The following is a 13,404-nucleotide window of genomic DNA, read 5'->3' as shown; positions in this document are numbered from 1 at the left end:
GCATTGGTTGTGTAAGCCCATTCATGCATTGCCTTAGTATGGCATCCAATACTCATTGCATTGTATTTATGATAAGCCTTGGTATGGTTAGTAATATTCTCATTGAGCACGTTTCTTTCCTTGTACATCCTGTTATTCTTCTGTGCACCTTTGTCACACACTTTCACCACCCTCTAAGCTTCTATAAGCTTATGCACGATTGATGCGTGCAGGAGACTCTAGGCAGGCGTCGTAGCAGCAAAGCGTGGAGTAGAGTTGAGTTGAGGATTCCAGTGTTGCTGACCTCTCTCTCTTTTCCCATTATCTTATGTATGTCCTTTCGGACCTGATGTAAGCTTGTAAAAGTTCAAATTCTTAGTGGATTTTGTGATGTGTGCCCCTTGTTATTCTCATATGTACTTGCTGTAATCTTGGGTATGCTCGCATTGGAAATGATTATATTGTTATAGAAATTCTCCTTCTAGGATCCCAGGATCGGAACCTGCCTCAGGAGCCGAGAATGGGGTACTACGGAGGCTGTTGCGGCCGGAACCGGCCATCGGGTTCCTTGTGAGTCCGGTTACCGAGTCTGGGGCGTGACAGATAGATAAGGATTTGTAAAATATACTACAAGTCAACAGAAAAAAAAAAAAAAAAAAAAAAAAAAATCTGAAAAGGGAAAAAAAAAATGTGGCTGCATCCAATGAATGAGACCTTCATGTTGATGGTTGAATCCAAATGAGAATGACAAGAAGTAATGAAGCCAATAACGCTTTTTTCTTCTTTTCTAAAACGTGACGAGGGCAATGACACTTGAATTCTAATAGTGAAATAGTCTAAATATATGTGATCAATTCTTCAATGAACTATTCAACAGTGGAATTTATATACCGCAAGTCAACACAATCTATAAACATACGCAAACTTAAATGGAAGATAATGATAATAGAGATTAGCCATGTGTGTTAAGACAAAATGGTCACCGAGTCTTAGATTCCACATATCAAAAATATGAATATGAAACAGAAGTAACTAAAGTAGACCTAAAAAAAAAACAAAACCAGTTGATCAAGTAATCAATGAAACAAAAATGAAACTAATGGTTTTGATTGAGGTAACTGTAACAGAAATAAAATTGATAAATCAGATTCGACAATGATGGAAATAAAAATTAGATTCAATGGTTTAGAAAGAGTCAATTAATCTAAATCAAAATTGAAGGAATCTCATTACAAACAAGAGATAATCAAATATATAACTACTGAATCAGTCAGAAACTTAATTGCTGATTATGATGGAAGTAAAATCAGCAAAGCAGGCCAGAAGCTGGAATATAAAAATAAAAATCGACAATCAAATTATGCTGGAAATAATGGGAAAAAGGGTAGAACTTAGAGAAGATTTGCAGCAATAGTCAAAGGTTGAATAAAAATCTGATTTGATCAAGCAAAGAAGTCCATATAAAATACACAAAGAAAGCATTTCCTGATATTCATCAATCAGCATTTTGGTCATCAATGGCATGGTGAGTGGTGGTGATGAAGTGGACAACATAGATGTGCAGAGATGGATGGTGGACTGCAGAGGCCTTATGTGAAGACTGGAATCATTCCCATTATCCTTCTCCAAAATAAACCTTTGATCCAGCTACTATCAGGTGAACACCACCAAGGGATGCGAGCCGAAGATGACATGCGTGAAAAGGTACAGATCACACAAGTTATTAGTCATGCCCTTTGGCTTCACCAATTCCTTAGCGACATGTTGTATGATGATCAAGAAGCTATTCCACCGGTACCTAGATTGGTTCGTTGTTGTCTACTTGGATGACATTGTGGTTAACAGTCACCATGAAGAGCACTTGAAGATCGCATTTTCAGTACTAATGGAACACGACCTATACGTAAAGGAGGAGAAGTGCCCATTCAACAAAAACGGAAACCATCTTCTTGAGTCACAAGATAATGGGCAGTGACACGTTATGGATGGACAAAAGAAAAGGTGAAGGGCATGAAAGAGGGGGATCCCCCCACAAAAGAGATAGAGTTGCAATAGTTCCTGGGCTTGGTGAACTACTATTGACGGTTCAACAAGTCCTACTTGGAAAGGGTGGCAACTCTAATGGACTTGTTGAAGAAGACTATGAGTTGGCGCTGGATGGATGAATGCTAACAAGCCTTTGAAGACTTGAAGGCAGTGATGGAGGAACCAGTGGTGAGCTTAAAGGATAACTACAAGCTCCAAGAATTGCAAACAGATGCATCAAACTTCGACATTGGAGGGGTTCTCCTGTATGAGGGGCACCCCATTGCTTACGAATGTTGGAAGGTGAATGATAAAGAGAGGCGATACATGGTGCAAGAAAAGGAAAAGGAGATGGCGGCTCTAGTGTAGTGCTTGAGGACATAGAGACATTGCCCATCGGGGTTGAAGTTCATGGTGATGACAGATTAACATCACCACAAGCTACTTCTAGATACGAAAGAAGCTAAGTTCGAAGCAAGCGCGATGGCAAGACTTTCTACCCAAGTTCAACATGCAATTTGAATACAAGCCAAGACAGTCAAACCAAGTGGCAGACACACTAAGTAGGTAGGCGAAGTTTGCAACAATTGAGAAGTTGGCAAAAATAAGCCAAAGAAAAGGAATCTTGGAGAGGATAGAGAAAGGCCTGCGGCAAGAACGTACCTCCAAAAATCTACTAGATTTGGCACCAGAGAGGAGAATTCGGCAATTTTAGGTAAAGGATGGGCTACTTACAAAAAGATAATCACCCCTACATGCAGGAAACCTAAGAGACTAATAAAGGAATGTCACGACACACGTTGGGAAGGCACCCACGACAGTATCATACATTTGCATTGTTAGACATAGCCTAATTTTGACCACAGATGAGGGATGATGAGGAGGCCTACGTACGAATTTGACTTGCATACCAACAAGACAAGGTAGATCAGCCACAGCAGAGAGGCCTATTGGAGCCTTTACCCATTTTAGAGACCATAGGAAAGTGTCACTATGGACTTCATCTTAGCCCCACTGAAGTCAAAGGGTGTGAATCAATCATGGCCATTTTGAATCTATTCTCAAAGTACAATACATCCATTGCTGCACCTGCAGACTATGGGGTGGAAAAAGCGACACACCTATTCCGAATGAATGTCGTGAAGTATTAGGGGGTAACACAGACCATTGTCAACAATCAGGATCCTCAATTCGGTAGGCGATGTTGGACTGCGCAGCTCAAGATGTTGGGCTCCAATTTCCAATTATTTATGAGCTTCACCCCCAGAATGATGGACAAACTGAGCATGTAAATGCACTCTCGGAGCTGTACTTGAAGCAATTCGTGAGTGCCAACCAATGGGATTGGGCCAAGTTACTTGATGTGGCGCAATTCTCCTACAATCTACAAAGGAGTGAATCTACCCACAACAGCTTGTTCGAGTTCACAACGGGGCCGTAAACCGCTCACCTCATACATTTGTGTGTGGGTAGAATTGGAAAAGGCTTGCTACCTATCAGTTTGCTAAGAGTTGGCAAGAGAATGTGAACTTGGCATGCAACTACCTTAACAAGGCCACTAGACACCTGAAGAAATGGGTGAACAAGAATTAAGAACAGATGGCCAATCAAGTACAATGTAGGAGATATAAGGTGATGGTGAAGTTCCTACCCTAACAATTCAAGACACTATAGAAAGTTCATCAAGTGTTGGTTGGAAGTATGAAGGACCATTCTTATCACTGAGAGGTGGACAAGATATCCTGCCAAGTGCAGCTAGGGGTGCAACTCGGTCGAGTTGGGTTAAGTTGAGGAGTTGACCCAAGGCCCAACCCAACTATAGAACTAACCCAAGGTATTCAACAATCAACCATAATGAAATTTGAGTTGGAACGGATTAGATCAAGTTGGGTTACGTACTTAGTTGGGTCAGGTTAACACCTATAATCAAGGTATTCCATAACGGTAACGGTGGCCATAACAGCCATCACTGTTAACTTTATAAAAATAAAAATTAATATATATATAAACGTGTTTCGGCCACATAACGGACCATTACAAGCCATTTTTTTCGACAACAGTCATTATAGCCCCCTAACATGTAACAGTTACCGCCATTACTGTCACATAGAGGTTGTTGCAGTAATTATGTAACCCTTGCCTATAAGTAGTAAATTAACCCATGGAATCAAAAATCTAACCATTAAAGTAACATATATATAACTACTGAAATAACACTGGCAAAATAAAGTCTACAATCTTAACCGTCAATTTTTAGACTGAATGCGAGCCATTGAAAATTTTCTCTCCATTGTTCTAAATTCATTTATTGATAGTGATGGTATAATCGTCCATTTAGTGTTAAGTTTCTTACAGTGGCCCATATACATAAAATCCACAATATGGATGGTTCTGATAATCTGACTGCTCAGTACGTGGTCCCCAGTGGGAGGCACCATACCCTGGATCCTGAGTTGTGACACAGGCAAAACAATATTAATGAAAAGCCCTTCATGTGAGGGGGAGGAAAAAGTGTGAGGGATCCTGACGAAAGACACACGTATCAAAGATTCATGCCATTCGTCAAGTAGTGTGCAATGGGAACATGCTATTGACCAAAATAACGTTGGTCCACTCATCATGCGGTCAAACTTGCATAAACTCTATTTTATATCTAGGACATAATTTTACATTTATATCATATATATTAGTCATAACTCACAAGTACATGTATTGCACATAAGATCAGGTTCGGGTTGGGTCAGGCTGCTCAAGGCCCTAACCAAAACCCAACCCAACTTAGGTCGGGTTGAGGATTGGGTAGAGGGTTTTTCAACCCAAGCCCAACCCAACATCGGCCCAACATGGCCCAATGTTCAGCTTGGGCCAATCGGGTTTGGGTTTACCCAACCCAAGTTGCACCCCTAAGTGTGGCTAACCTCATGATTCAACATACACCCAGTCTATCATGCGAGCAACTTGAAGCCCTAACATGGGGGCATGGAAGACCCAGGTAAGGGAATCTTCGAGCGAGCACCAATGACAATGGTTATTTCATTGACACAAAAGTAGAGTACATCATCGCAGATTGGACGATTCAATGGTGAGGCATTCCACCCTACATTGAGCACCTGGTTAAGTGGAAAGACTTGCCAAACAGAAAGGCAAATTGGGAGCACATTGAGATGTTGTGGCAGTTTGAGGATCAGATCAAGAGATTCTATGAACAATAAGTGACGAGGTTGTCACCGGATTAGGTACAAGTAGTCAGGGACAGATCATCTTCATTCCTCATCTCATGGACTTGGCCATTTTGGCTCATCGCATGGACTTATTAATGCAAGGGCATTTTCACACAGGCTCAAGTGGGGTAGCCTGTGGGATGCGGGGACACACTTGGGGTGGGCGGCCCATGTGAGGCGGTACCCATGTAATTTGAGGCCCACGAGGGGGGGTTCGGCAGAGGTCCTAATCCATGAGATGTGGAGCTTGGGATATGAGATAAAGGGATTGATTCGCTATGCTCTAACAATTCAAACTTTTAAAGCAAGTGGTTAATTGTCCTGCATCAAATTGGTATCAGAGCGGGAGATCTTATGTTCGAGGCTCCTCACCGGGGGTGATTAATGCATGGGCATTTTCACACCGGACTCGAGTGGGGCCGCCTGTGGGATGCAGGGGCACACTCGGGGTGGGAGGGGCCCACAGGGAAGGTCTCGTGTTTGATACTCCTCACTGGGGGTGATTAATGCGCATTTCATACCGGGCTCGAGTGGGGTAGCCTGTGGGATGCGGGGATACACTTAGGGTAGGTGGCCCGTGTGAGGTGGTACCCATGTGATTTGGAGCCCACGAGGGGGGTTCGGCAAAGGTCCTAACCCATGAGATGAAGGGCCTGGGCTATGAGATAAAGGGATTGATTCGTCATGCTCTAATAATTCAAGCTTTTAGAGCACGTGGTTAATTGTCCTGCATCACTTATCCTTTTTTATTACTTCCCAAGATACAGGATTCAGCCAAATCCACCTGATAAACTACGTTGAGTTTTGAGTCAACCCAAAAAACTATGTTGGGTATCAATTTGACCAGGACTCGAGCCATAAACTAGTCAAGTCCAGTAACTCTAGTTAGAACTTGCATAATCTCTTGAGTGTAGATGCATGACTTTCTACGTCAAAAAAGTAAAACATAGGAATGAAGTCACCATCTTTCTCACATAAAAGCAAATTAATCTCACCACTAGGCAAGAGAATCAACTTCCTTCAGGACCACAAGCTACTCACTCTAGTGCTAAAACTAAGTTTCATTTATTTTTTTTTATCAGCAGCAAAATTTTGTTCAAAGTGCAAGATATCTCGAGTGTGGAAGCGTGAGTTCTACTTCAGAAGAAGTACAAGATAAGAATGAAGTCATAATCGTTATCACATAAAAGCAAACTAATCTCCCCTCTAGTAAGAGATCTGACTTCCTTCAAAGCCACAAGCTACTCATTCCAGTGCCAAAACTGAAATTTTTTCTATTGTCAGCAACAAAATTTTATTCAAAACACCCTTCAAAAAAAAAAAAAAAAAAAATCATTCGAAGTGTCATTTGGCTCCAAGAAAACTCCATTCTCAGGAAATTTCTTGTAGCAAAATATTGACTGCCAGAAAATGGTTGGGACATAACTGTGCAAATCTAAGATTCAGCGATTTGGAGAGCAATATCATCAGTCTATGGATATTTCTCAGAGAATGGGTCCCTATCCGTTTCAGGGTAGGAGGAACCAGGAACAAAGTGCAATTTTGTTGGAATTTGTTAGAGATGGGAAGACAAGTGGTGTTCTGACAGTCCACTTTTTAGTAAGTTTCCAAGGCTATATGCAGTAGTGGTGAACAAAGGTGATACTGTGAAATTTTCTTCCAGTGCATAGGGGAAGTTTGTGCAGTACCCCCGTGTTCAGGATCAATGTACGAGATTCATCAACTGTAGCATATGCTAGCAACTTTGGAAGAGTTTTATATTCCTTGTGGTGGTGCAGACAAACATATTTGGGATTTAGAAAAATAATGTAGTTTCTCGGTGAAGTACTTTGCCTTGTTGCTGTCAGGTTGCTCAAGCATAGTGGAGGAAGCTTTTTTGGAAGCTATGGGAGGGTGCTGCCCCGTTAAGGTTGAATGCATTCTGCTGATCTTCATGCCTGAACAGAATTCTGACTCTCGATCATATCAAAATGACAGTGTTTCCCTTCCTAGCAGGATGGTCATGCCATGATGATGAAGAAAACGGCCATTTGTGGATTCAATGCCCATATGCATGGGCAGCTTGGTCTTCAATTTTTGCAAGATTTGGCATTGACTGGGGAGTCCCGGATTCAGTTAAATGCCCGGTAGAAGGGTGGCAGTCAGATTCTTTTGATCCTTAAGAGTAAAATCCTATGGAATTTATCTGTACAAGCTCCAATATGATGCCAATGGCTGGAACGTAATAGAAAGATTTTTAAAGGTAAATCATCGCTAGTTGGCTCAATAGCGAGAAAACTTTTCTGGCTCGCAAGCAAGTGGAGCAGGGTCAATCCAAGGATGAATGGAATCCCAAGGCAGTATTTTTCATTGAATTGGACAGATTATTCAATGTGGCTGGAGAATTCAAAGATTAAAGAGAAACGGAAATTTCCCCCTGCTGAATTTTGACGGTTGTTTGATAGGGAATCCAGGTCAGGCCAATATCAGGGGCATTGTTAGAAGCAACCAAGATATCACTTTGATAGAATTCTCTAGGCCTATTGGGGTTAAGGGCTCAAATCATGCAGAGGCCACACCACTCCTTCAAGAAGTCGACATAGTGGAAATTTCAATCTTTTCCCAATTATTGTCAAGGGTGATTCTAGCAATGCCATAAAATTGGCTAAATTTGGGAGATGTCTATGGAGGAATGCCAATTGAGTAGGGTTTTAATTATTGTGAGCAGTGAGCTGTAACATTTTCCCACATTCATCCTGATGCAAATACCAAAGTGGATCAGCTTGCAATAGATGGAGTATCTAGGGACACTCTCCTTATCAATGATGGAAGATAATAATTAGAGTGCAGATCTGATTGACTAGATATTCTAAGTGATTAGTGTTTGCACTGTTCTTTTCTATTCCTTTTTTTTTTTTTTTTTGGAGAGGTAACAGAAACCTACCAAAAAGCAAGAAAAGAATTCAACGAGCTTGTATTGTTCTTATTTCTCCTTTAGTAAAATTCAAAGTCATATATGAAACAAAATGTTACTCAAAGAAGAAGGACAAATGGCTATCCATTAAGACAAACTCCTTTAGCAAGAGCATCCACTTTCTTTTTCTTTTTTTTTTGAAAGATAACGAGATTTAGATTAGAAAAATAAGGGAAACAGAACAAAAACAGCAGCCGATACAGCTGAGATAGCAGACAAGGGCTACAGGCCAAGAAACAAAAGGTCGGAATCCTTCAAGGATTCAACTAGGGTGGCCTATTCAATGATTCGTGATTTAGCTCTAGATAAGACCCAGCCCACAGAATTAGCAGAGTCCCGAAAACATCTGCCGTTCCTCTCCTCCCAAACGCACCACCAAATGGCAAGAAGGGCCATTTTTCCACAACATGTTTCGCTTCCTTCCAAGCTTCACCCCTTGCCAATCCAAAAAGAAAGAGGAAACTGAACCAGGAGGGCACCAGCTGAGACCGAAACAGGCCCGAATAGCAGCCCAAATGGCAGAAATGAATGGACAGTGAAGAAGCAAATGGTCCACCGATTCCTCCGCCTTCATATAGCACAGGCAAATATTAACTAAGCACATCCCTCTCTTCCTAAGCAAGAGCATCCACTTAAACTGATGCTGACAACATAACAATTTCGAATGAATTTACCAAGCATTATCACGTTATTCAACTAAGCATAACAGCTCTCCTTCCACGTTTTGGACACACCACTGGATAAAAGCAATTTGGAACTTCTCCATAAGGAAGACAACTTGGATTTCACAGGGTGACTTGATAAGATCGAGTGCCATCATTGTATTAGGCCACTTAATGTACCTATGTTCCTTGGAAATCGAATTATGACATCCTTAGTGTCCATATGGAGATGATATGATGATAAGTCACAGAGATTCTACATTTTCTAACTAACATCTCATCTCAAGAAGGAAAGGCAACTCGAAATGTAGAAGAGACAACTGCTAAAACTTCAAAGGAGCATTTGTCATTGTTCCATATTGGCCACTAAAGGTACTTTGTTTCTTTTTTCAGTCGGGCCACAAAAGGTAATTTGTTTCTTTTTTCAGTCTTTTTATCATTAAAAGCACTGTCTCTAGAAATCTGATTTAGAATCCTTAGTCTCCATTCATTCTCCCCCAATGTCTGCCTTCTCTGTCTTCGCAAGGCGGAAGCCATTCCTCATCTTTTTCTCCACTGTTTGTATGCTATTGTAGTTTAGTATTCTATATCCAGCAAATTCCAAGTTCCCTGGGTGATGCCAACCTCAATTCAGAGTCTCCTGTTTTCTTGGAATGGTGTGCATCTTGAGAAGAATTCTAAGGCAGTGTGGAAGATGGCTGCGATGGCTACTCTTTGGGCCCTTTGGGAAGAAAGAAATAATCATTGTTTACAAGATGTATCTTCCTCTCCTTTTATTTCAAATCGAATCATCTGGGATCTGAAGGATAGGTTGTCTAGTCTAAATCTCTTGGATAGAACTATCATATCCTCGATCTTGGATTAGTTTCAATGCTTCCCGGAAGCTTGGGTTTGAGTTGTTTTGAGCTTTTTTAGGTTTTTTTCTGCTTTTCCTTTGTTTTTTCTTTGTTTTGTTCTCTTTTGCTGTTCTGTTGGTCTTGTCGTTTTGTTTTGGCAATTTGCCCTTTAAAGCATTTCAATCTTCAACAAAAAAAAAAAAGAAAAAAAAAAAGAAAAAAAAAAAAGAACATGTAATGAATGGCAATGAGCCACAATTAACTTGTCCCAATTATTTCCATGCTTTACAAGCATTAAGTAATACTTGCATCGGCATCAAGTGCATCTGATTATGTATCTACATACCATCTACCATACAACCCACCTTCAAAAAGAACTGTTAGGGCACATTTTGATGAAATCCCACATCACCATAGAATCAATGACCTATGGAGATTTTTTTTTTCTTTTTTGCCTATGGAGATTCACAATAGACATTTGAATGGGAAGGCATTTGACACTTCAGCAAACAAGTCCAAAATAGGCAGGCTCCCACCTTAAATCTCCATCCAGATAACTTCAAGTGTGACCCAAAGTCATCCACGTGGAGAGAGGCAGAGCACATCCTATTCACCTCAACAAGCAGTAAAGAAATCAAAGACAATTGAAGGAGATAACTGTTAAAAGAGTAACAATCACCTACAACCATTTGTAGGTTAGCTTAACATACAAGCTATTTCACGTGCCAACATGTCCCTATGTAGGCCATCCTAGCCGTGCAAGAGACGAGACCCACCATGAAGATCTATTGGTGCAAAAACAAGGCTGGTCCACTTGAGACAATGAGCGGTCTAATGAGACCTACCAACCATCTGATTCAACATACTAATGTGCCCGCCTGATTTTGGTGCGAGGTGACTGTCATGGTGGGACCACCTTTTTCATGACCAAGATGTCCTACACACTCAGCATGTTCTGTACATTAAGCAAAGCATTAACCATTACTCAAGTGCAATTAGGAACTAAGGAAACAAGATAAACTGACCTGATACCCATACAAATCTGCAGCATTCACCCGAGCACCCTCCTGGAGTAATAGCTCAGCGACTTGGATTGCACCCCGCACTGAACTCCAATGGAGTGCTGTCTGGCCAGTGTGATCAGCTGCATTTACATCTCCGCCATGCTGCCAAAAATATTCAAATCTATAAAAGAGTGCCCAACTAAGACTAGAATTCCTCCGTTGAATTTAGGGGAAATGATACTTGCATTCTATAATTTTAAAACACACACCCACGTATCAATTTGGAATTATAACAGAACCAAAAGTGTATGAAAATGAAATAAGGGGTGTTGTATGTAAAATGAAATTCATCTTTTCCAACCAAGTATCAATTTCAAATTTATATATATATATATATATATATATAGAAAATGAAATTTCCAGCTAAAAGCCCAGATCGAAATCCAAAAAGAAAACCGACCTCGATTATATACTGCGCAGCTGCCGTCCGATTGTTCAGCGCGGCCCACTGCAGCGCATAGTATCCGAGATTATCGGGTTCCGAGACGGAGCACCCCTCGCTCTCCACCAATCTCTGCAGCTTCTCCAGATCGCCGTACGCCGCTGCCGTGTATACGTCATTGCGAAGTATCTCGTCGCCCTGCGCTTCGGAAATCACTCCTCCGCCCGAGGTCGCAGTCGATCCTACGTCTTCAACAATCTCGATCTCAGACGCCATTAGAGAGAGAGAGAGAGGGAGAGAGAGAGAGAGTTAGAGGCAGAAGGATATCTGTGCGTCTGACATTAAAGAAACCTGAGGGGAAGGGAAATTGCCGAGGCTATCTCTACGTCTGACATTAGAGGAGTCTGGAATAGAAGGGAATTTTTGAAGACGCTGGCGTTGGGAGACGATCAGAGGAATGAGTTTTGGAGTTCCGCGTTTGGGTTGATCTTTTGACTCGTCTCGCGTCTCTGGTTTTTTCTTTTACTTTATTTATTTATTTATTTTTTTTTAATTTATTTTTTAAGTACGGAGAAAACCAGGAAGGAGACCAACCGGAGCCAAACGACAAACCTATAGACGAGAGCGAGCGGATTAGGTGTTATCCGAGTAAACATAGTAACGAGTGTTTCCCTCACCATGGGCCCACCTTGATGTATGTATTATAATCCACGCCGTCCATCCCCATTTTCCAGCTCATTTTAAGTCATGATCTAAAAAATAATTTTAAAAAATCTCATATGGATCACACCACAGTAAACAGTGGAGACTGACCATTAAAACCTTCCTGTGCGCCACAAAAGCTTTGGATTCTCATATTTGTGTTTTTCCGGTGTGACTTTATCCGCAGATTGGATAGAAAACAAACATTACGGCAGGCCATAGGAAGTTTTAAACGGTGGGCGTTCAATGACCACTGTTTCCCGTGGTGTGGTCCACTATGAGATTTGGATCTCTTTATTTTTGGGACAAAGCCCAAAAATGATCTGGAAAAATTGATGGAGGGCGTATACAGCATATGAATCATCGGGGGCCCCACGGTCGGAGAAACGCCCACTACAGTGTTACCCGGATAACACCTGACGTTCCCAAGAGAAATGGAGGTGGGAGCAACTTTTCTACTCTGGCTTAGTTCAATGGATGATACACAGGCGCTGAAAATTTGTACACGCAGCGTATAAGTAATTCAATTGAACTGTCAAAATTATGGGTGCGAGTTGATTGATGTATTATGGACCAGAAATCACGCAATGATTTAACTATGTATTTATGGACATTTATTGGACGACTGAAATGAAAAATATCCTACGGCCCAATTATGGCAAACAAGTCTCGGCGAACAAGAGGCTAGGATTGTTCTACCAATCTGGTTTTTCGATTTATGTGGTTTGGATTGAGTTAATGCATGAATGTGTAGAATTTCTGAGTGCCTGAGTATCGAGTCTCATGAAGTGGCAGAGCATGAAATTCCCAGGGATGTGGATGTGCACCAAATGATTATTTGTAATTGCCCTTGGAAGTGAAACGAATTGCGTGAGATCCACGGATTTGGGGAGGCCAAACCGCGTTTAACCACGTCTAGACTCGTGTGGAAGCTCACCGACATTTTGTAAATGGTGGTGGCTCATCGTCTTCGCGTGTAGCACTCTCCACACAGCTATCCAGACCATCCATTTGTGGTGGCTCTTCCTGAATCATATCAATAAAATCACGCTGATCAGTAATCCTAAATCCAATCGACGGCTAGAAATGAATGCTTAGGATCAAAATTGCAAGTGGCCTGAATTATATGGAAAAAGTACGCGGTTTCCATCATTTTCTATACCTAGGTCTTGGGTTATGTTCCATCCCTGATTGTTTCAGAGAGTTGGATGGTCTGGATCGGCGTGCAAGTATGCAATATCCACAGCTAAAGAGTTATCATAACTTTTTTATATGGTGGTAAACTATCATAGGAGCAATACGGTCAACCACCACTGAGAAGAATGATTGCAAAAGTCTCACTGAGACTGATTGCCTTGAGACCCGACGCCATTGGACCTACCTTGATGGAGGTATTTCATCCACCATGTTTATACGTTTTACTCAGTTATTCGATGGCGAAGCTGCTGAAAAGTTGAAAACATTTTGAGTGCCAAAGAAATTCCAAACTAGTTTTTATCTGAAGCTGACATTTACATTTTCCGCTCATCAGTGGATGTTTCCATGACCTTGCCAACAGGTTAGATGGCAAATAAACATCC

The 13,404-nt window shown here is 41.4% G+C and overlaps 1 protein-coding gene across 1 annotated transcript in view; it reads right to left on the bottom strand.

The window, feature by feature from the left end:
- Nucleotides 1–11,685, bottom strand: part of LOC131258406 (protein S-acyltransferase 24-like) — a 40,816-nt gene extending 29,131 nt beyond the window's left edge. Inside the window, exons 1-2 of the mRNA XM_058259718.1 lie at nt 11,141–11,685; nt 10,702–10,842 (exon numbers count right to left, since the gene is read on the bottom strand). Of these exons, the coding sequence (XP_058115701.1) occupies nt 10,702–10,842; nt 11,141–11,398 (399 nt within the window). The 5' untranslated portion in view covers nt 11,399–11,685. The remainder of the gene's footprint in view (nt 1–10,701; nt 10,843–11,140) is intronic.
- Between the last annotated feature and the right edge of the window lie 1,719 nt (nt 11,686–13,404).

The sequence above is a fragment of the Magnolia sinica genome, chromosome 10, assembly GCF_029962835.1.
Source record: "Magnolia sinica isolate HGM2019 chromosome 10, MsV1, whole genome shotgun sequence".
In the NCBI taxonomy this organism is placed as follows: Eukaryota; Viridiplantae; Streptophyta; class Magnoliopsida; order Magnoliales; family Magnoliaceae; genus Magnolia; species Magnolia sinica.
This window is presented reverse-complemented; position numbering and strand designations above follow the sequence as displayed.